Below are 23,550 nucleotides of genomic sequence, written 5' to 3' on the forward strand. Positions count from 1 at the left end.
GAATTATAGCCTATTACTGCCTGTCCAGAAGCAGAAAGGAGTTGGTGGAACAGGATGAGAGATTTTCTGGTGCAAAAGTTTTTGCTGATGACTTCATACCGTAAGGTGTGTGGGTGCTGTGTGTGTGTGTGTGTGTAGAGGTCTTAGGAACTTGGATGGTGGCAAGTGTATAGAGGTAGTTTTCCCTGCAGGGAGGAAGGAGAGGGTGTGTGGTAAAACAAAACATGACGAATCATCTTTCCCAGTCAAGTGGTTTGCTTCTGGGCCATAGGATTGGAAAATATTTAGTGTTCATTTCCATTATCTATTTCTCCCAATGGTAGCGTACTCCTGAGAACAGAAGGAGAAGTGGAGAAACCATACTCCAAAGATGACACTACCTCCATGTACTATGGGCCTTCTCCTTCAATGTGGTCTGCATTAGGATATCAAAAGTCAAATTTTCTATGGAGGAAGCAATAGCGATATGTCGCAGTGCTTGGGGCAGTTATCCCCAGAGGTCCATCTTTCAGCAGGACACCAGCTCCCCTACCTGTGAAATTCCGACCACTCATTCATCAGAGGCAGTGGTCTCCTGTTCCACTCTACCCCACTGCAAGTGAAATACGTTTCTAAACAAAGCACTCATCTTCCAGGGAACAAATGAATGGGCTGCTCTTAAAAAGTTTAGACACAGAACTCCAACTGGGCAGCCCTCTTTTGCTGCAATGAGGCGGACACAGGTGAAGCAAGGGTCAAGATACCTGCTAGCCCCTGGACTCAAGAAGCAACTAAAAACAAAAAGCAACAATTAAAATGAAACAAGTTTTTGAGCCCTGACGGTAGACCACTGCTCTTATAGGCAGAGAAGCCAGATGGAATAACCCCAGCAGAGAACTAGAAACCTGCCACCAACCAAAGTGCCCAATGTGACAGATCAGGAATCTAAACACCAAAGCCAAGAATCCAGATGTTGGACAGATTCCAATAAGGTACCAAGTCATCAAGCAGTGATGTCACCGCAGGAATGAGAACATATGCAAGGGCACACGTGCACGGTCGAAATGCATGTATCTCAACATCCCACAATTTGCCCACGCAGTCCAACTCCCGCACCCAAACCTTCCTCTCAATTATGGCCTCCTATCTGGATCCTTTCAGCAGACTCCTTCTAAACATAACTTCTAACCTTCCTACCAGGTGATCTCGACAAACACCTGCAAGTATCTTTTTCTCACCCTCAAGTATCTTTTACACACCCTCTTACAGTAAAGTTTCCCTCCCCTTTGTTCAATGCTGAATTTGCAGAAATCCCGACAAAGAAATTCCCTAGACCCTTTTTTTTTGTTTTCGAAAGAAGGGAGGACGAGGGAGAAAAATCTCAGCGACTTCTTCTGACCTTGCACAATCCCCACTGCTTTGCCACAACCCAGAATTGCTTCAAGCCCTCTCTTTCCTTCTATTTTGTGCAGTTAAAAGCACAGCTGCTTGTTCACAATCAGTGCAGTTTTTAAAATGTTTTACCGTAAATAAAAAATTAACACACACACTCTCCCAAAATATTCAGGAGAAAGGCAGGCATATATTTTAAATAAACAAGTAACTACATGTCTAGGTAAATAAATACAAATTGGTGCCAGGACTCTGTTACCCTGAACTTCAGTTTTGGTGTTCAGGCTCACCAAACCTGGTGTGCACTGCATTTGTATCAATGTGATGCAGGAAAACTCTGGCCTGTAGAGGACTCAGGCATAGCTTGGAGATGAAATGCATCACACTGAGGCTCATTCCGCACATGCAGAATAATGCACTTTCAAACTGCTTTCAGTGCTCTTTGAAGCTGTGTGGAATGGCAAAATCCACTTGAAAACAGTTGTGAAAGTGGTTTGAAAACACATTATTTTGCGTGTGCGGAAGGGGCCTGAGTGAGACCACATTGGCAGAAGAAGACTAGGAAAACTCTGGGTGCTGCCTGAGGACACAAGTGGCAATGCCTTACCAGAAGTGGTCAGATCATGCATTAAGGCCCTTCACAGGTAATATCAGTGCACCTTCGGGCACAAAAAAATCTTCCCCATTGCTATTATTTATTTATATTATTTATTTATAGCACTTCTAGCCCACTTTGCTTACCACATCCAAAAATTATAGGAAAAACCCATCATATGTCCACCAATATTTAAAATCCCATTACCGAATCCACTAGCACACTCTTTGTCCCATACAGAAACATTACTCATGAGAGCCACCATGGTATATTGGTTAAGAGCAGGTGGATTCTAATCTGGAGAACCGGGTTTGATTCCCCACTCTTCCACCTGAGTGACAGAGGATTATCTGGTGAACCAGATGCGTTTTCACACTCCCACATTCCTGCTGGGTGACCTTGGGCCAGAATCAGTTCTTTGGAACTCTCTCAGCCCCACCTACCTCACAAGGTGTCTGTTGTGGGCAGAGGAAGGGAAAGGAGCTTGTAAGCCACCTTGAGTCTCCTTACAGGAGAGAAAGGTGGGATATAAATCCAAACTCTTCTTCTTCTCATATCTAGTCAACCAGGTCTACTCTTTTCTAGATTTACACAAGAATCTGCCCCCTTTTGTTCATCCTCTTTGATTTCTTTAGGCGCAGCACACTCCAGGTTTGGTCTGCTGGAACTAATTCCAGTCTGTCTTGTATTGGCTGGATTCATTTTTGAGCCCAAGCTCCGCAGTTTCTAATTCCATGATAAATTGTTCTCCTTCCTCCTTGCCCTATAACTGAGGAAAGAATTTCCCCCCTAAGGTATCTAGCCATGGATACTATCAAATGCACTCATGCCCCAGCTTTGTGCATGACCTGCATACCTGGATTCTTCAACTGGTTTTGAAATCTCCACTGGATCTCAGGATTGGTACTTCTCTCTATTACTCCCCCACCCCCACTTTCTTGCCTTCTTAGTATGATCCCCGTATCCAACGCTGCTGATTTCTCCACCGTAATACTTTCTACAATCTCTCCCAACAAAATATTCCGATTTTTTTCCCACCCAATTTTATTTACACATCAGATGATTAGCTCTAGTTAAGAGAGGGAAAGCTACAGAAAATAGGTAGGTTCTCTATAGTGGATTTCGAAGGCTTGCTAAGTGAATGAGGATCTACACATTCTGGACCACACTCGGCAACAAAACAGCCGGACAAGAAACCATGACAACTGCAACATGCCAGACAATCGTCCTGGTGGATCTCTTTCCCTTCAACACAAAGCAACAAGGAGCACATGAAGACTCTTTTCCCTTAAGGATACAGTCTAGATCCTCATGTCTGAATTTGCCTTCATATTCTTAAACAACCACTTTACAATGCCTTCATGTGAAACACACCCATCTCATTTTTATCCTACCCTTCTTTCAATGGGATTAGAGTAGCATCCATGGTTCTCCTCTGCTCCTGGCGGCTTCAGCAGTGATATTCACGGTGGCTCTTTGATATGCCACTTGTGGTTCTGAGCACCATTCCCCAATGTGGACCTTGCCATGTTTCAGTAGACCAGGGAAGCCCCATGCCTGGTGGGGTTTGTGGGAGGCAGGTGGCTCCCACTTTGAAACAGTCGTAACCAGAGCAACATGTAAGTCACAAGTCTCCATGAGCTAAAGGCCTCATGTCAGGGATTGAAGCAAACGTAGTTCATGATACTTGTGAATGTAGTTCTCCACCCGCTTCTGTGTAACAGGAAACTGCAGGAGAGTTCAGAATGAGAAGTGCACATGGGCAGGTGTGTGCTGTTCTGTACTTAGCTACTTGATTCCACACAACAAATCAGTTGGAATCTTTGGCACAGGCTACGAAGTCAACTTTTAATTAGTATACATCTGTCTATCACAAATTTCAAAATGCAAATGAATTTCTGAGCAGAGTAAGGTGGCACAATATGTCAGAATTCCAAAGCTGTCTGCAGGCTCAAAAAGGTCTTTGTTGTTGTTATTATTAATTACATTTGATAAACTGCTCACCCCCAAAGGGTTGGTACTCCTGTTTACACTAACAACATAGCTAAAATTGCTTTTAAAAAAGAAAAGTGTGACAATCTCAGCCCCCAATCAAAATATGCCCTCACTGCTGAATGAACCAGCTATGGCTCTGATCAATTTGTCTATCAACTGGATTAAGAAACATTAATATTTTGGGACAGAAAAGCAGTAACTGGCTAACCTAACCTAAGATCACCATCCATAAATGTTATTTGGTAAAATGACTGAAGAGTCAGCCTACCCCCTCAGCTCTCGTGGCTGCCATCAGTCTCTGTATACCCACTGTCTGCTGGCATTTCATACTGAGTGGCAATTCTTCTTTAAAATAGCACTTCAGGAAAAGGCAAGGGAGGGAGGTAGCCTTCTGCCAGCCATACCAACTGCTCTGGAGGAACAGTTCCCAGCCCAGCAAGGTGCAAGAACAAGTAGAACAGTAGGACTTTTTGAGCGTGTGGTCCCCTCCAGCCTGTCCTCCTCCCCAATGCATATCACAGTACACTACAGAGGAGAAAAAGAAGAAGAGTTTGGATTTATACCCCACCTTTCTCTCCTGTAAGGAGACTCAAGGTGGCTTACAAACTCCTTTCCCTTCCTCTTCCCACAACAGACACCTTGTAAGGTAGGTGGGGCTGAGAGAGTTCTACGAGAACTGTGACTAGCCCAAGGTCACTCAGCTGGAATGTAGGAGTGTGGAAACATATCTGGTTCACCAGATAATCCTCTGCCACTCAGGTGGAGGAGTGGGGAATCAAACCTGGTTCTCTAGATATGAATCCGCCTGCTCTTAACCACGACACCACACAGAGCCTGAACCACTAATGATGGGGCAGAACATAACACTGCAAAACCTAGTTGAAGCTTAAAAAAGGGACTGTCTAGCCTGTGTCAGGATGGGACGCTTGCTGAGAAGTCAAGCATCCTTAAGTTCCATAATGGAAAAGGTGAGATATAATGTAAATATATATAATGAGATTAAAATCGGAATAGCTGCTCTTAACAATTTTATGCTTAGCTGTAAAAGGCAACTAGTTTAACCTCTTGGTCTTGCTAATAGCACAGTACATTTCTGGAAGGTTGTTCTGAAAGGAAAAAACCCAGGCAGATTATTTGAAAGGATGCAGAGCAGAACAGAAGGAAGAATTTTAGCAGATGCATCTTCTTCCACCATTATGCCAGAGATGCTAAGCATATGTCAGAACTTTGAACTTGGGAGCAGAACAATGTTGAGAATAGATTCAGCCTGGGTACTAACAGTAAGTCGTGACTGAAAAAGAAAATTACAGGGACAGTTAGAAGGTAGCAGTTGTTACAGTGGCACAAGATGGACTCTACACATGTTTCCAGATACAGCTTGCTTGACGACACTTTCAGTGTTCTCTTGGTTGCCTTTATTAAAACATTAATATCCCACCTTTCCAACATCTGCCCAAAACAACTGACAGAGAAGCCCAATTTGCTCCTCAAGGAGCATCAGCTCCTATGCAGTCCAGGGAATATTTAAAGGGTACTGCATTTGTCTGTACCACTAGGATACTTCACTCCTGGTTACCCAGCTCCTCCTGTCCAGCTCCCAGCTCAACAGGTACAGTCAATCCACTTTTACACCCGAACAGGCTAATTCACTTGTCCCAAGACAATTCTTTTTTAATTTTTAATATAATGTACATACAATAAAAAGCTGCTATGATTGTTCACCAAAATAAATCATTCAAACTTACAAGTGACTACAACGTTTGCAATGAAGACAACTTTTTTAGTTGTTTAAACAAAAAATCATTACAACTTACTCATTTATCAGTCAACATCAACCACATTCTGGCTTACAAAATGTTTTTTATTATTTAAACAATAAAACTTAACATGCACATTTGTCAGTCATCAAATCATCAATCATATTTTGGCTTGGGCATATTTTGGCTTGGGTTAACCAAACTCCGGTAGGTTTGGTCTCGGAAATCCTTCAGTAGGTCCAGTACTTGTAGCTCAATTACAGCGTTCTCAAAGAGGTCTGAACTAATAGTTTCTGATTTTTGCTCTTCCGAGACTATAGATGACTGCTTTCTCTCATGTCTTGTGTATTGTCTCCGGTCCAATTTTAATCCAGTCCCTGTTCCCTTTGACATAAGTTTGATCTGCAAGTAATTATTGGGTAATCTTACGTAGCTTCATACCATGAAAAGATTCAAGTGCCCATTTCAGCTCACTCCACTCAACTAATTTCTCAGGTTGTTGGAATTCAAGTCCTATTACGTTGCTTATCAGATATCTCATCCTATTCATTGCATTTACTTACACTGTGTAACCTGCCTGGAGAATCAGTAAGAAAGATGGGAGAAATAAATCTCAGAGGACATTTTTTCCTACCATGTTGGCAACTGTAGATTTTTTTTCCTCTTAACAGAAGAGTGCACAAGTCTAAGAAATCCTGCTGGCTGTAACAAGCAGACGTAAGAATCTGCTTTGCTGGATGTCAGGTAGATGTATACCAGAAAAAAGGTGACAGTCCTGCCTGTTTCTCAGCCCGCAGCAATTTATACTGCCTTTTAACCCTGTTTTCAATAGCAAAATGTTGCTATTTTGTGCTTCTATAGTTTAGTTAAGCACTCAAAGTGTTTCACAGGTAAGGTAGTTCAATGTATTGTTGCAGGCTTTCATGGCCGGATTCAACTGGTTGTGGTGGGTTTTCCGGGCTGTGTGGCCATGGTCTGGTGGATCTTGTTGCTATCTTTCGCCTGAATCTGTGGCTGAGGAGTATCACAGAGGAGTATCACAGAGGGAAGTCTGTTACATAGTGTCCCTCTGTGATACACCTCTGAAGATGCCAGCCACAGATGCAGGCGAAACGTTAGGAACAAGATCCACCAGACCACGGCCACACAGCCCGGAAAACCCACCACAACCAGTAAGGTAGTTCAGTTTATTTTTCTTGAATAGAAGATGGAAATTTGGGGCTGAGAAAAGGAATATTTATTTATTTACTGAATCGTGTATCCCACTTTTCCACCGGATTCCCCCCAAGGCACCTCAAGTCTAAAACGGAGTACATCTTTTTTTTTAAAAGAAAAAAGGAACAGCCACTTTTCAATTAAAAAAACATCACATTAATGGAACTGTTAGAAGAGATGAGGCGAGGGAAAGAAGACTGCAGTTTGGTGGGTGAGGGAACCCAGCATTTTAAAATGCTGAACACAAAAATAAACCAAACAAATAAAACATAAATAAAACCTCCCTCACAAGAGGAAAATATGACAAAGAGGGGAAAAAAGAAGAGGGCAAATCTAAGATGGATTAAGAATGAGCTAGTGAGAATGCCTTGACCTGCCTCTACTGAGTTTGTGGCAGAGGCAAGATTCAACCTGGAACTTCCTGGTCCACTACAGAGGCTCCTAACCATTCTCTGCACCAGCTCGTGTTGCTGAGTGTCTTGGTATGGACTGCAGAGTTTTTGTTTTTTAAGGACTTTTATTGATATTTTGGATCGATATGTTTACATGTATTCTACAACCTTTTATTACATCTTTAATATCATTTACCCCCTTTTTTCCCCTCCCTCCCTCCCCCCATATTTTTCTTCTCTTCTTCAAATGTGCAGCAGCAGGTTCATTCTTTCAACTCTTCTTTTCCATTTATCTTCTGTAATTCCAAATTCAATCAACCATTCTGTGAATTACGTCCAAATCATCATCATGTCCATTTGTTTTTCTTGCCATATCTGGTTTCTTGACATTATTCCGGCATGGACTGTACAGAAGCAAGCAGCAGCTGGTGGATCAGTGGAGGGACTGAAATAGGTTCCTCCCAGTTGTACGATTCTATCTCATAAGTTGCATTGTGCATTATTTATCATCCCATTAGCATTCAACCAAGGGCATGAAGGTGGCCCTCATGGGACTGTTTATTTCATCCATACAGCCACTCTTGGGATAGATCAGGCTAAGAACTGGTGACTTATCCAAGGTCCAACAGTGAACTTTATGGCTTAGGAGATAATTTCTCACATTCAGAGCTAATCTTTGCAGCCTCTTGATCACACGGGGAAAAGGTATCCTCATGTGTGTGTGGGTGGGGGGGATCACAGCAAAGATACTAGGAGAATCCAAAGTCTGCACCAGGTTACAGTCCCACTTGTAGGTCTGCCAAATGATGGAGACTCAGTGCTTTTAACAGACATGCAACAAGAAGAAATAAAGCAGGTGCAGGGATGGAACGAGGGGGAACTGTGCTAGGGACACACGTGCGTCCTGCGCCCCTGCCACGCCCCCGCGGGGGTGCACACCTGGTGCGCTGTGCACCCACGCCCCCTTGGCGCTACACCACTGAGCAGGTCAACTTCCCTCAAATGCAGTGATGGAAAAATCCTGCACCTGTTATAGTTCCCGTCATGCAGCTCTTGAAAGCACAGAATATCTGTCGGGAAGGAATGCAGCAGTCCACCTAGCCCACAACAGCTGGTCACTGGTAGAAGCTGTGGGTTCTGGGAAATCACTAAAGAATCATCAAGGCAACACTAGCTCTACCTTGGAAGTGCAGGTAGGCAATCACAGGACCAGAAACCTACCACAGAAAGTGTGCAAATGGTGGTAGCCTCTGGAGTTACAAGTTGGGTTGATATAGCACATCCTGATCGGATCTATCAGCTGGGGGAATAGCAGCAGTTGCCCCAAACAAAAGGAAGGTTAGCTGTTAGATTCAGAAAGTTATATGTAAACATATCTGTGCCAAGCAAGAAAAAAGAATGGGATAGAATTAACTGGATAGCTTAATACATACAAACTTTATTTTAACCATGAATGCTACATGGCTTGAACTGGGAAAGAAGTTTTCCTAATTCTTCAGTTTCTTCCCACAATGTCATTTGCATCTGGCAAATAACTGCTTAGGCATGAGGTTCACTTGATGAGCTGAGGCAAAGAGGAGAACTTGATTTTGATGCTAAAACACTACTTTCCACTTTTGGAGGAAAGAGCACAACACAAAGGCTACTATAGCAAAGCTATAGGGCTTACTGTTCTTGTAGTGATATTAAGCAATTTGGACATTCAGACCTATGTGAACAGAGCGGATGTATTTAGTTCCTTCAAGACATAGAAAACCTAGGCAATTGCTACCTAAAATGCCAGGAAGGGGCAGCCCCATGTCTTGTGTAATGTCTCCAGTGAGGTGTGATGTGCAGATAAGGATGCCCCTTCCTGAATTAAACAGCAGGCCTTTTAAAGAGTCAGGTATTTCAGGCACATCCCATGGAACAGCTCCCCTTACTTGAACAGGACAGGACAAGAGGGGGAGCTCTAAGGCTTCAGTACCTAGCAGAGGAAGCATTTGGTGGGTCAGACCTAGCGGAAGGGGGAGGGGTGCCTAACAAGGAAAAAAGAATTCCCCATTCCATTACCAAACAAAGTGGCATCTAGGCACAGGAGGGATTTTAAGTAGAGTTCTGGGCTGGCAAACGTAGACAACAGAGAAGGCTGAGTTCAGAGACATACTCTTCAGCACGAAGAAGGCTCTTTCTATACTAAAGAGGGGAAGACTGATAAAGCCAAAACAGTCATATTTTAAAAGTTGTCACAGTATTAGTATATATAACCCCTGGCAATACGGCACTGGCTGAATCTACACATAGCTGATCTAAGACTGCAGGCTAATGGTTTTTTGAACTAAGTTAAAAGTGATTTGGAAGAAGCTTTGTTTTCCATTATGTACATTTTTCCCTCCATCACCATTGACAGAAGAAACAAACAACTCAAACAACTCAACTAAACTGTCACCCTGGTTTTACCAGAGGGCAAAAACAAGAGAGGTACACACATCACAAGCAGTAACTTGTTTTTCAAACTGCTCCGAACCCTCTGAAGAACAGGCTGTTGGGCTGAAGCCTCAAGTGGAGGAATTTGCACACCTGGGAGGGAAGAGGTGATCCCCAAGTTAAGATGAGGCCTAAAGTATCAGCCTCCTGTGTTACCACCTGCTGCCTCATGTCCTCAACTCCTCATAAGCTTGTGACTTGTACAGCATACACCCATCTGCCAATGGAGAAGAACAATTCCTTCACTTTCTTCACAGCAACCTTCTCAACTGATGTTCCAAACAATGACTCAGCCATAGGGAAGGGTTTTTTGCAATGGAAACAAGATCCTGCCATCTTGGAGATCAGGAAGAAGTCCTTCCTCACCACGTCCTCTTACTCATAGCTGGGTAATGATTGTGAGGTCTTGCATCTGGGTGTGCTTCCACCCTTTGGCCTTCCCTGTCAGCATGCATTTCTCACTTAAGCCATCTGGATTGTTTTACTGCACCATTCATTGCATCACACAGGCATTCCAAGATGGTCTGCTGGCTCTTCCTCATATTAAACCACATTACGCAGGGTAATCCATAGAGGCATGGGGTTTGGGTGGTGTGGAAGAAATGTATTTTTAAAAAAATCTTCCTGGTGTGCCTTTTGTGCTGTTTATCACTCTGTTCCACATAGTCCAGATTTTGCTATTAAAATGTAGACACAATGCTATGCAGACACATGCCAAAGGTTGGCATTTGCATAAAATGGAGGAAGGACAGGTCTATCTAATGAGAACTGTCATATACAAACAGCAGCAACAACCAGGCATGGTAAAACAATCCCAGATTCAACAAGATACCAAAAGATCATGGGTGTATGCAGACCCCAACACCCAGGAGAACAGAGCACTGAAACTCACAGATAGGCCCTTTTGGAACATTATCTTGCAAACCAAGGGGCAGAAAGTTTCAGAACCACTTCTGGGACTCCCCCCATCAGGTGCTGGTTCAAGAAAGAGGCGATCAAGAGTGTTATGGGGTGGTGGGCCCCTCCCTACTCCAATGCTTCCAGCCTCATTGACCAGTAGAACTTGCACAAGGTTGGGTCAATTCCACACAAGCGTGTTGTTTAGAATTAAATCTCATTCAGCATTACCCTTCTGTTTAGAAAAGTTTGAAACTTTTGTGAACAAATTCCCTTCCTACCACCAAACAGTCATCTCAGGAACTGTGTCAAGAGTGAAAAATCAGACCTGGTTTTGGATACGGAGACTAGTTACAAACTCACCACATAAGCACAGGCAAACCTCACTCTCTGCAACCTCAACTGGAAGAGCAGCAGGCAACTCATATTACCCACTGAATGATAGGATGACAGGAACCGAACACAGGGCTTTTCCTCCAAAAGGTGGCATGCATGGAGAAAGGCCTTGTTTTAGCTTTGAGGATGCTGCTGCTTCTGGACATCCCCTTGTATGTGTGTAAATATTGGAGGGGGGGGGGGAATGTCTGAAGTCCAGGATATCACTTGATTATGCCTCTGAAGGGATATACCAACTTGGTCTTCCTTGTATTGTCGTAGGCTTTCACAGTCAGACTCAGCTGGTTGTTGTGGCCTTTCCCGGCTGCGTGGCCATGGCCTGGCAGGTCTTGTTCCTAAAGTTTCGCCTGCATCTGTGGCTGGCATCTGCAGAGGTGTATCACAGAGAGAAGTGTCTATGTGATACACCTCTGAAAATGCCAGCCACAGATGCAGGCGAAATGTTAGGAACAAGATCTACCAGACCACGGCCACACAGCCCAGAAAGCCCACCACAACCAGTTGGTCTTCCTTGTTTCATTCCAGGCCTTTTAGGCCTGCAGAGCCAGATAGCATTGCATCCTGCCTGCCCAAGAGCGGCCTTTCACCTTTCCCACCGTCCCTTCTTGTTTCCCTTTCCCACCCCAGGCTCAATCTTCAGAGCTGGTTTTGGCCAGTCCCTGGTTGCAGCAGCTGGAATGGACCTGCGTGTTTCCAGGTAATCTCATTGCAAGCAGACTTTACAACTGCGGAAGGCAGGCCTGGCGGAGCAGGGGAACGGAGTGGAAACAAGAGCCCACCTGAAAGAAGAGCAACCCACACCTTGGCTCTCCCCTCACATCTTTCCCCTTCTCCACCCTGAGGCAGCGATCATGAGGGCATTGGCCTTCTGAAACGGGCCTGAGCTTAACCCAGCGAGGGAGCCGGTCGCCTCTGGACAAAATGGAGGGCTGACAGCTCTGGCGGGGAAAGGCAAAACTCCCAGGCCTGGCGCCTCCTTCCCCTCCAGGCCCTGATCCCGACGGCTGTTCACCCCACTCTGCCCCGAAGCGCTGCCACTTGCATGTGCTGACACCCCCCTACCCAACTTGTCTTTTCTCAAGGTGGCGATCTTCCATGAAGCGGGGGTGGGGGTGGGATCTGACTAACGGACCCGCTTTCCCTTTTGAGAACTTCTCTACAAGAAACTGCTTGGAAATTTCCCTGATGCTGCGCCCCCCCCTCACAAAAAAAGAAGACAAAACTTTTAATGGAATTGAGTGTTTGCAGTCACCCCGCTACTTTTTCTCTCGGGGGGGTGGAGGATTCTGCTTCCGAGCGAGGGGGAAACCTTTGCAAAACGATGCTTCCTTTTCTCCTGCCCGAATCGCTCTCCCCCACCCGCGGCCACCCAAAGTTTCCCGAGCAACCGACGCAACTAATCACTTTGCCTGGGATCTCCAAGAGGGATCCCTCCTTTTGCAAGTCCAAAGTGATACCCCCAAACCTCTTCGATCCGGAAGATCAGCGGCAACAGCCGCTGAGGACCCCCTCAGAATCATCTGAACTATCTCGGGGGGCTGCGTCTCAAACTCCCTGGTTCTCTCCCAAATGCTCCTCTGAACCTTTTACACCACCCCCTTTACAAACGGGGATGGGGGCACAGAGACCCCCGCCAAAAAGAGCCTCCCAACAATACCCCCCCCCTCCGTACCTTCCCGCATGTCCCGGCGCTGCAGCAACCGCGGTACAGCCGAGGGGGCTGGAAAGAGAGGGGGCCGGAGGGGGAGGGGGGCCGTGGGGGAGGGGGGGCAGCGCCGCCAACCTTCTTTGTCTGGGAAACTCCAAGCCACGTGACGCCGGACGACTCCCCTGGTTGGCTGCGAGCAATGGGAAACGGAGGGGGGGCGCGAAACAAGAAAGGTGAGGGGGTGTTTGCAAGACTGCCACTGGGCGGGGGGGGGGGGGAAAAACCATGCACATGAAGCACGCATTGTGGTCCCCCCCACATCTATTACCGGGGGAGATCCCAAAGTTGCAAGGAAGGAAAACGGGGGGGGGGTGTCTTTGGGCTGCAACCGCACCGCCAGACGAACCCCAAAACAGACCCCCACCCACCCACACCGCAAATCCAAATTCAGCTGCAAGCACGCTCCCATCGGATCAGGGGAGGCGAACGGCTGCAAGCGCGACCGCTCGCGGCTGCAAATTCCCACCCTGGTATCCCCCCGCCCTGCAAGGAGACCTTTGCAGGCGGCTGCAAAAATACAAGCGAATGCAGTGGCCACGCAGAAAACACAAGCGGGCAAGGGAGACGACGCACCAACGTCACGCAAAGCCTGGCAAGGGATTGGCGGAGGCTGCAACATGCACCGTCTCTGCTGCCAAGGGCGCCCTCCCCAGTCCCTGGCACCGAGGCTGCCGGAGCCACGGGCTTGCGCCACTACACACCCTCTGCAATGTTTCACGGGCGCCGCCAAAAGATTACTACCCAGGCGACCGTCTGGCCTGCGTTCAGCACCCCTTTCACCTCCCACCCCCTCAGCCGGAACCGAGGGGTCCCCTCCCCCCGGCAAAGTCCCGTCTGCAAAAGTGCAGAAATGCAAACAAGTCAACCTCCACGTAGTTGCAGTTCTCATCCTGAAAACTACGTTATTTATGGCTTTGCTCCACACCCTCCCAGGGGCCTAACTCCATGAGAGGCCAATTTTGCAGTAAGGAATGAGGGGGTGAACTAGGGATTTTGCAAAATCTGCAGACAACCCAACCAAACAGCCCTCTTCCCAAAGTTTGGTGGGGTGGGGAGGCAGGGAAGTAGGTATAGATTTTTTAAGGTGGGGAATTGGGGGGAGGCCACACCCCTTCCCACCCCTAGGGGCGTGGTCACACCTCCCCAAGCTATGCCCCCCACTTCAGTGCTTATAAAAGCAGCTCTCTGAGGCTAGGGATGACAAACTCTGCTCTCCCCACGGGCTCCCAGCCGGCAGTCCCTTCTGCCCTCCCCTCCAGATAGAGGCGTAGCTAGGGAAAATGGAGCCTGCTGCAAAATCTGAGTTTTGCGGGGGCCCCCCATGGACGGCCACCGTGATGTTGGAATCCACCCCCCAAATAGCATCACTTTCAATGGTGTTTCAACTAAAGAGCCCAAATTCTCCTTTTAAATCCACCTTAAAGGGAGAATCTGGGGTCCCCAGTTAAAACAACATTGAAAGTGATGCTGTTTTGGGGTGGATTCTCCCCCACCCTGAAACAGCATCACTTTCAGTGTTTAAACTGGGGGCCTCAGATTCTCCCTTTAAATCCATGCTGAAATGGCGGATTTAAAAGGGGAATCTGGGGAAACTTGGGGGGTGCCTGCTGTCAGGGGTGCAATTGTTAAGCTAGCAGCACTAAACTTTCAGGGTATCTTTAGGAGATTCTCCTGATGATACCACCCAAGTTTGGTGAAGTTCAGGGAGTCCAAAGTTATGGACCCTCAAAGGTGTAGCCCCCATCTTCTATTAGCTCCCATCGGAAACAATGGGGGATGGGGCACCCTCCTTGAGAGTCCATAACTTTGGACCCCCTGAACCAAACCTCACCAAATCTGGGTGGGATCATCAGGAGAGTCTCCCGAAAGGTCCCTAAAATTTTGGTGCTGATAGCATAAAAACTGCGCCCCCTGCAGGCCAAAAACTGAAAAAACACTAAAAATACAAAAAACCACAAATGGGGCAGAACTTCAGGCATGTAATGGGAGGGTTGAACCCGAGAACCCCCCCTTACCTACGTCCTTGTGGAGAGGGAAGCGGCACGCCCACACTATAAGGACCAACAGGAGAATTTTGGCAGTGAGGGACCTCTGGAGAAAAGCCAGTTTTCACCGACCAGCATTTGTACAACCACACGTCCTATATGGTGCTCACAACTGTAGGTGAAAACAGGAGGGGATAACACACTTTCTCAACATCCATTTATAGTGTTTTTGCTACGAGGACTACACTTTCTCCCACACCAGAAGCAGGACTCTGAGAAATAGCTGGTGGGTCCTCACCAACTGCACAGCCATTGCACTGAAAAACGTGTCCCAGGCAGTGGTGGAATCCAAAAAATTTAATAACAGGTTCTGATGGTGGTGGGATTCAAACAGTGGGGCCGCCGCACACATGCACCTCCAGTCCCTATTGGGCAGGGAGGTTGCTTTAGTAACCCCTTCTCGGCACTCAGAAAAAATTAGTAACCGCTTCTAGAGAAGTGGTGAGAACTGGTTGGATCCCACCTCTGGTCCCAGGTATAATGAAAACCTGGTGACTTAGCTGTTATTCAGCTTGTCTCCTCGGATTTGAACCATCGTCCAGAACATTTCTAATAGAGTGATCCTCTCTTAAAATTTTTCTAGTTCCCTGACCTAGACATGCAAAGTCCTCCTGCTCTCTTCTCAACAGATCATCCCTTGCTGCTTTTATGTCTGGCACTTCCTTCCCAGAAAACCCATCAGGAGCTTCAAACCTGGCTCAAAACTGGACCCTTGCAACTGCATGAAAGTCTAGGGCTGTTTTTGCATGCTGAAATTAACCCTTTGTTGGCACGTGGAATGCCCTGGTGCAATCGGGAGTTTTGCACAGCCCCTGATCCTGCAGCGTGGCTGCCATGTTTCTGCTCCAGAGCCACCCCATGGCAATGGCTTTGCTCCGCGAATTTCCTGAACCGCAAAGATTGAGGTCCTTTTGAAATGCCCCTTTGTTGCTCCAAAGGCTTCCACTGGCATGCAAAACTCCTCCATAGCATAAACGGGGCCAGTTTTCCTGCCTTGCTGCTCTGGCCTGCCCCATCAATGGACAGGTACTGAGAAGCATCACCCCCCACCCCCCACCCCCAGCAGTGGGAAAAAAAACCGGAGGGAGAAACCTTGGTCTTTCGAAAGGAGGAAGAAACCTTGGGCAGAAAAGCGGTGTGTGCAGGCTCCACGAATGGGAGGGCAGCGATTTGCTTACACACGCAAGGCTTCCAGATTTACATTTTAGACCGGGGTGGGGAGGACGGTAATCTCGTCGCACACGTAAGGATTTTAAATTGGGGGGGGGGGGGTTCTCAGCGCCTGACTTGTCATGTAAAATTAAAATAGTGAAAATGGGTGGGGGGAATGGGGCGAGATTCAACCAATCCGAACGCAGGAAATGGAGGCTGCCCGCGCATGGGTGAAAGAGTCTAAGGGGCTTAAGCGGTGCTTATGGGAAAGCCCCAGGATTGTGGAAAACCATTTGGGGCTTCCCTCACGGGCCCTGACTCGAACGAAGGACAGAGCCGGGCAGCAGTGGGGAACTACAAGCAGGGTGAGAAGCCCCGCCGCAGGTACGCTCCCTGGCTAAGCCACGGAGCATTTAGAAAGTGCAAAAACAGCCTACTGTAACCACGTGAGTTTGCTCTTGTGCATTCTTTCTTCCCTTTCCCCCTTTCCCAGATGAAATCTATACTGTGAATTCCCTGGGAATAAATACTTGTCTTTCGCTTAGGTTCCCCTGTAAAATGTTACATGCACCAATGGCACTAGATGAAATGTTACCAAGAGAATCAGTTAACAATTGCTGTCATCTCTACCCTACCCTCAAAAAAGACCCCAGTGAAAATTTCCTGTTGGGGGAGGGACATGAGTCACACCACTCATAAGCACATCATGCCAAACCACTCAGGAGCAGAGAGATTGGCAGGTAAACAGTAGTGACAGCATTTTGTAGCACTCTAACCCCAAAGCAGGTGCAAGGAATTGGGTTCCCTTAGTGGCATGGTGCTGTGTTCACGCACGCACGCACAGCTTGTTCCAAATGAAGGTGGGTTTCAGCATTGGCTTAGCTAATGCCCACTATAGAGACACACCGGCTTCAAAGTACAACAGGGTTAAGTCCACAATACAGATGTTTAAATTTGTTCAAACTCTACACCTTCTTCCAAGGAGCTCTGGAAGTTACAACCCATGCAAGTTCTCAATTATCACATTTTAAATTTGCAAAGTACTTTACATGCACATTGGTTTCCCAGCACCAAACCTGTGAGTTACATCACAAGGGTTACCCCTTCACAGGTCCAAACTCAACTAATGAATCTACGCGAGAGGCAGAACTAAACCCAGTCCAGTTTTTAACCACCGGACCTCAAAGCAAGAAACACATGCTATTATTCAAGTGCGCACCAAAGGCTTAGCTCCAAGGGGGCAGGAGTGTGTGCTACGCACTGGGCGCGTGCCCCTGTGGGGGTGTGGCGAGGGCGCTCTGGGGCAGGCAGGGGCAGAGGACGCACTGGTACACTGGGCGCTTTTCACCCCTGCTATGCCTCTGGTGCGCACTGAATTATTTAGCACTGTATTGAATGTGTGTGTGCCTGGATTCTTGCAATATTCTTCTCCCCAAGTCTCCTTTGGATCAAAGAAACCATAACTTTTAGCACAGAATTGTAGCAAGGACAGAACCCCTAGGGAGGTCAAATGTTAGATAACTGAACTGTGGTTTTGGCAAGCTTTGTGGGACACCAGAAATCCGTGACTAGAGCCAAAGGGCCAAGAAACCAAAAGGCTGAGTTGATCGATCTGATCCCTCTCCCCTGTACACTCTGCTGGTCATACTGGCCAAATCTGGAGTGAAATGGATCTCTTCTGTGAAAAAGACCTTTAAGCCCTCAGATCATGGAAGAGCACCTGCATCAATAATGAGTACATCTGCACATGCCTGTCTGTGCGCTAGAAGTCACCACCATGCCTGGAAGAGTGAAAAAGGAAAATTCCAGATGTGACAAAGTAATGTAAAGTAAGAAAGCATGCATGTTTGCTCCATCCAACCTGCCTTTCTGTCCAGGTTGCGGTCTGTCAGGTATGCAGTTCCCCCAAACCAACCCTTCCCTCCCTCCTAACCACACATCGCCAGCAGAGGTGAGCCTGACGAAGGCTCTCCGTCTCCTTCCCTTCTCCCTGCAGGGGAAATCAGTCACAACTTGCTTGCCTCATTCCACAGCAATGGGGAAATCCCTACACATAACCCTAAAGCAACAACCCAAGGGGAAGGGGGCACTTGCTTCGCTTGCTTGCCACCCCCAATGGTAGGAGTTGTGGCAAGGATGGGGTGACCAACTGGAAGGGTCACCGGCACCACCTCTTTCTGGCATCTGCTGCTTGAAATGGAGGCCAGAGACCTCCGTTTTCTTACAACATTATGTATAGTTAGTGAAAGGAGAGCCTACAGCACCATCAGCTACCAGAAGCAGCAGTGGTAGTGTGAAGAGCAATGATAAGTGGATAGGGAAGCAAGAGAGGCTGGTGAGCCAATCATAGGGGTTCAACAGGCCATTATCTTCCTCCATAGGTTATACCATCCTCTTCAAAGCATCTTATCTTTAATAGGGAGGCACCAAGACTGAGGAGGCAATATATAATATCACGGAGCAGCTGCATGTTTGGGAAAACCCTGACAGCAGGAACAAGGGCACAGCAAACACTTCTTTCACACAAATGGTCCTTGCAAGATCCAGAGTCATCCTCAATTGCCTTTCTGAGTCCTGGTGTAGCCACCAGCCAAGCTGAATGACACCCCCAGAAGATAATGCAATTGGGTTTAAACCTCACTCGGGTGCTTATGGAGTTACAGCAGAAACACTACACGTGTCACGGGCTGGTTGCCAAGGAAGCGAGGGGGGTGGGAACAAGGACGGAGGACTGGCCATGACACCATGTTTGCCAAAACAGGAAGACGTAAGGACCAGAAACACTCCACCAGAATTCTCCAACTCTAAATCCCCATTATGGGCAGGAAACATCTCTGCTCTCCTACTAGTCACTTATAGGCAGATTTTCTACAACTACTGTCATTCCCAAAATCCCAGTTCAAAGACCCACATTATTTATTTATCATTACTTAGACAATTCATATCACTTCTCCAGTGACCTGATTGTCTCCTTGCCAAACGATAGGACCGTCTGAACACCAGTCGTAATAGATGTTGACTCCATGTTTTATTATAATTCCAAGGTAGCAGCTCCAGTCCAGGTTTTATTTATGGCATTCTCTAGACTGGATCTGGGCAAGGTGTTATGAAGGACTCCGGTGGCCTCATTTTCCTTTGTTTCATATTCTTTTGCTCTCAATAAAGTTACACAGTTTAAGTCAAGAGTACAACCTTCAGCAAATTCCTGAGTGACAGCACCTTACATTAGCCGCCTCCTTTTCCCAGTCCACACCAGCACAACCACAGCCTGTTCCGCAAGGAGAAAGCAGGTGTTGAGAGTCAGTATGACAAAATAAGAGGAATCCCTGACCAGGGAGACTCTGGTTCAAATCCCCACATGTTGCCAAACTTTCTGGGTATTTATAGGCCAATCATTCTCCTTCAGCTTAACCTGCTTCAGAGTTGTTGTGAGGATAAAACATAACAGGAGAGAGGACCACAGACCACCCTGTATTCTTTGGAGGAAGGGGACTATAAAAATGTATTAAAATCAAGCAAGTGTTCTACAACAGGGACCAAATGAGCAAAATGCGTGACTTGTGCAAGCAAGCCAAGCCTTATGCTGCTGAAGAAGGCAAAATGAACCAAAAATACTCCGGTCCCGCAGGTCAATCTGACTGGGTGGGACATTGCTTTTGGATCTCAAACATCCAGGTGGATCAAGTCAGGCCTTGATCATGAATGAAACTCATCTGCCTGGTTTTCCCAGGAACATTTTATCTGGCCTGAACTCAGTCTCTTGAGCCCATTGGATTGCATAAATGCCACCTCCAACAACCTATGCCAGGAAGAAACTTTCCTGAACCACATAATCTACCAAGTGAGATCGCAACAATCACAAATTCTTTCACAGATGTAGAACTTGTGAGCGGTTTTCCTCTCACAGCAGCAGGTGATGGGAAAAAAATGCTGTCAAGTTGTAGCCCAGTTACAGCAACCCCTCATGAGGTTTTCAAGGCTAGAGTTGATTTGCCTGCCTCTACAATCCTGGACTTCCTAGGCACTCTCCCATCCAAATATTAACCAGGGCTGAGCCTGTTTAGCTTCCAAGATCCGGCTATCCTGGGCCACCCAGGACAGGACTCTGACAACTATTCCAAGACAATTAATGGAGGGTTAGAATCCGGATAGCTAATCTTACTTCATTTTGAATACCCCCGCCCTTTTGCAAGAGTCTGACTATAGCCAATGCATACTTGTTTTTACTGGCTGTCCTCACGCTTTGGAATAAGCCTGCCAGACATGATACAGAAAGCTCCTACACTCTCTTCCCTCAGCAAAAGGTGCCAAGTGGAAATAACTAATGAATGTGGCAGCTGGCAGTGACAAGTGTGGCAGCTTTAACTGGATATATGCTTTTAATTGTGTGCATTTCTATTTTTAAGCCACACTGGGCAACGTGGCAAGTAGGATATGAGCATTTTAAATGAATGAAAGGTGAAAGCCTCGTTTCCATTAAAACAGTGACAGGCCTGATGTCTATTCCTTTTATTATTTTGCCAGCTTTCATCGTGAACCAAGAACGAGGACTGCAGAAACGGCAACTGGTACAGTCCCTCCTCTGTACCTTCAGTACTATTTCAGACGACCTGTGGGCTGTCATGTGTCTGAATGTGGTTCTGTGTCAAAACACTTCACCCACAGAAAGCTGGCACACCAGGGCAAAGATCTTGAGAATGTTTACTAGACTGAATTTTTCATAGCAGGTGGCCTTGCCAGATGTGACCTAAAGTGGTACAGTTTGAGAGGAAAAAAACATCACGTGCCATTTCTCTGGACCAATTCTGAAACCGCTCATTAGCCTCCTGCCCTATTCTCTCCCTATACCTGCCTACTTCACTGGTAGTCCTCCTTTCTCACTGAAAGCAAAGAGGCGCCTTTCTCACTCAGCGCAGAATGCATAATTTCAAAAGCATAAGATCCTTTCAGTATCCAAGGCTGAACTTAATGGATTTCGGTTCACAAAGTTAACACTTCATTCCTACAACTGTTCTGTTTGTATCTGTTCCAGCTTAAATGCTTATTCTTTTTTTTTTTTAAAGGGTGCCCCAAAGTGGGAGGGCTTCAGATTGCCTTTGTGGGGAGGCGAGCATTGAGACCATGGGGAGGACCATGGGTCAGTGGCTGAAGATCTGCTTTTGCTTCCAGAAGAAGAAGAAGAGTTGGATTTATATCTCCCCCTTTCTCTCTTTGAGGAGACTCAAAGGGGCTTACAAACTCCTTTCCCTTCCCCCCTCACAACAAACACCCTGTGAGGTAGGTGAGGATGAGAGAGCGCCAAAGAACTGTGACTAGCCCAAGGTCACCCAGCTGGTGTGTGTTGGAGTGTACATGCTAATCTGAATTCCCCAGATAAGCCTCCACAGCTCATGTGGCAGAGCGGGGAATCAAACTTGGTTCCTCCAGATTAGAGTACACCTGCTCTTAACCACTACGCCACTGCTGCTCCAGGTTCAATCAAGGGCAAGGTTTCAGATTAAAACTATGATATTTATGATGTTTTTAATGTTTTTATGTCTGCTGCATTTGTCTGTATGCTTGTTGTGAGCTGCCTTGAGTCTCTGCAGATAAGGCGGGGTATAAATGTAAGCAATAAATAAATGCATAAATAAATAAATAACAGATCCCAGGAAGCAGGCAACGGGAGAGCCCTTTCTTTGCCTGAGACCCTGGGGAGAGGCTGCCAGGGTCTCACCTGGTAAACGGTGGCTTCATGCATTTGTCTAACTAATAACAGATCCTGCGGCTTAGTTCCAGCCACTAGGTCTGGTCACGTCTTTGTCTGGTACTGAAGCCGTAGGAGCTTGCCTGTTCTTCCTGCTTGGGAGGGGGAGAGAGACACCTCCCCCAAACTCCAACCCCATTCAGTCCTTCTTCTGAACAGCAGCCTCTCCCCCACTGATGCGACCGTGACGCCTGCCTGGTGTCTGCAGTCTTCTCTGCAGCGAGCGTGAAGGGGAGGGCATGCCTCCTCAAGTGGCTCTTAATGCAGAGATATCTCAAGCCTCTTTGGGAAACCTCCAACCTGTTGGACCTCCTTGACAACAGCCTCCTTTGCACATACAAGTACCCTTGCCCCACCAGGAGATGCGGCTGGTGCAGGCGGGGGCCCCTCATTTATCTGTACACAACTGGCAGGCACCTCCCTGTCTTTCTGCTTCCTCACTTGATGCCCATGGCAAGTGGCTGCCAGGCAGAGCTATAAATAACCTGAGCTGAGCATGAAGGGACCTGTTGCTAGGGAGACACAGCGGTGAGACAACAAGGAAGAGCACGGACATGGAGGGAAGGATGTACAAGTTGGAAGGCAGCAGCAGCAGCGGCAGCAGCATAATGCTCTAATGAAAGACTGTCTGTGCCATGGGGCATTTCAGTAGTTGGCATCTTCCCCCCCCCCCCAAAACCCCACAAATCCCTCCTCAATCCACCTAATACCTCTGGCAGATTCACCACCACCCTCCACAAGAGGGAGGAATAATCACACAAGCTGTCATTTGGGGAAAATGCTACTCACATCCCTGCGGGGATTCCTTAAGTATTTTTGCAGCAGTTTCTAGAAGGAAGAGTTGCGGGTTTTTCACTTGCTGCCTGAATCTCACGGTCTCTCGCTGAAAGTCTGTATCCTAATTTGGCATGGAAGTCTTGTTTCCCCTTGGCTTTGCCTGGCAAGGCTCCAGCTGCTGCGGCTTCTTCTAACCCCACCACTGGCCCTTCCCTGTAGCAAAACTGGTACCCGTCTGGCTGCGTGAGTCAGTGCGGTGCAGTAGCCAGGGTGATGGCCTTGGATCAGGATGCCCTGGTTCAAATCTAGCTAAGTATAACATGGGAGGGGGAAAGAAAAACCACTACAAGTGATTTTGAAGAGAGAATGGAAAACAAATGTGACAGACAAGTCAGCACACCAGTTAAGTAATGGTTAGGGCTGCAGTATTTTCTGCCCACCAGGAAAGCAATGGAGCACAGCATTTGCTGTGCAAGGGACACAATGAACCACTTGCCTCCAAAGCTCATGGGCTATCTATGACATCACTTCACAGCGCCCCCCCCCCCCCAAGTGAATCTCACATCTCTCTTGTCAAAATGCACACTGGATCGTTTGAGACCTGTTCAATGCATTTGGTATCACACCCTATGGCCACCTTTCCCTGAATCCCAATATTCAAACACCACCTTGTCCAACACAAGACATGGTGATCAAGAGATACCTTCAGTCAGTGGTGGGATCCAAAAATTTTAATAACAGGTTCCGATGGTGGTGGGATTCAAACAGTGGGGCCGCCGCACACACGCACCTCCAGTCCCTATTGGGCAGGGAGGTTGCTTCAGTAACCCCTTCTCGGCACTCAGAAAAAATTAGTAACCACTTCTAGGGAAGTGGTGAGAACTGGTTGGATCCCATCTCTGCCTTCAGTTCAGTCCAACATCCCACTAACTCCTCCTTTAATTACTCCATACCTGGACGGGCAGATATGCCTCACATATCCCATTTTCTTTTTCTCTCTGATCTCTGATTCTTTGACTTTTCTCTCTGATTTTTAAC

The 23,550-nt window shown here is 47.0% G+C and overlaps 1 protein-coding gene across 5 annotated transcripts in view; it reads right to left on the reverse strand.

The window, feature by feature from the left end:
- DNMT3A (DNA methyltransferase 3 alpha) overlaps positions 1–23,550 on the reverse strand; it is a 120,251-nt gene that overhangs the window by 23,424 nt on the left and 73,277 nt on the right. Inside the window, exon 1 of one of the 5 annotated variants that reach the window (XM_048516206.1) lies at positions 12,868–13,068. The exons of 3 other annotated variants lie outside the window; for them this stretch is intronic. In XM_048516206.1, the coding sequence (XP_048372163.1) occupies positions 12,868–13,053 (186 nt within the window). In that variant the 5' untranslated portion in view covers positions 13,054–13,068. Of the gene's footprint in view, positions 1–12,756; positions 13,069–23,550 lie in introns of those variants that run through there. One more of the 5 variants, XM_048516215.1, reaches the window with a different exon arrangement.

The sequence above is a fragment of the Sphaerodactylus townsendi genome, linkage group LG01, assembly GCF_021028975.2.
Source record: "Sphaerodactylus townsendi isolate TG3544 linkage group LG01, MPM_Stown_v2.3, whole genome shotgun sequence".
Classification (NCBI taxonomy): domain Eukaryota; kingdom Metazoa; phylum Chordata; class Lepidosauria; order Squamata; family Sphaerodactylidae; genus Sphaerodactylus; species Sphaerodactylus townsendi.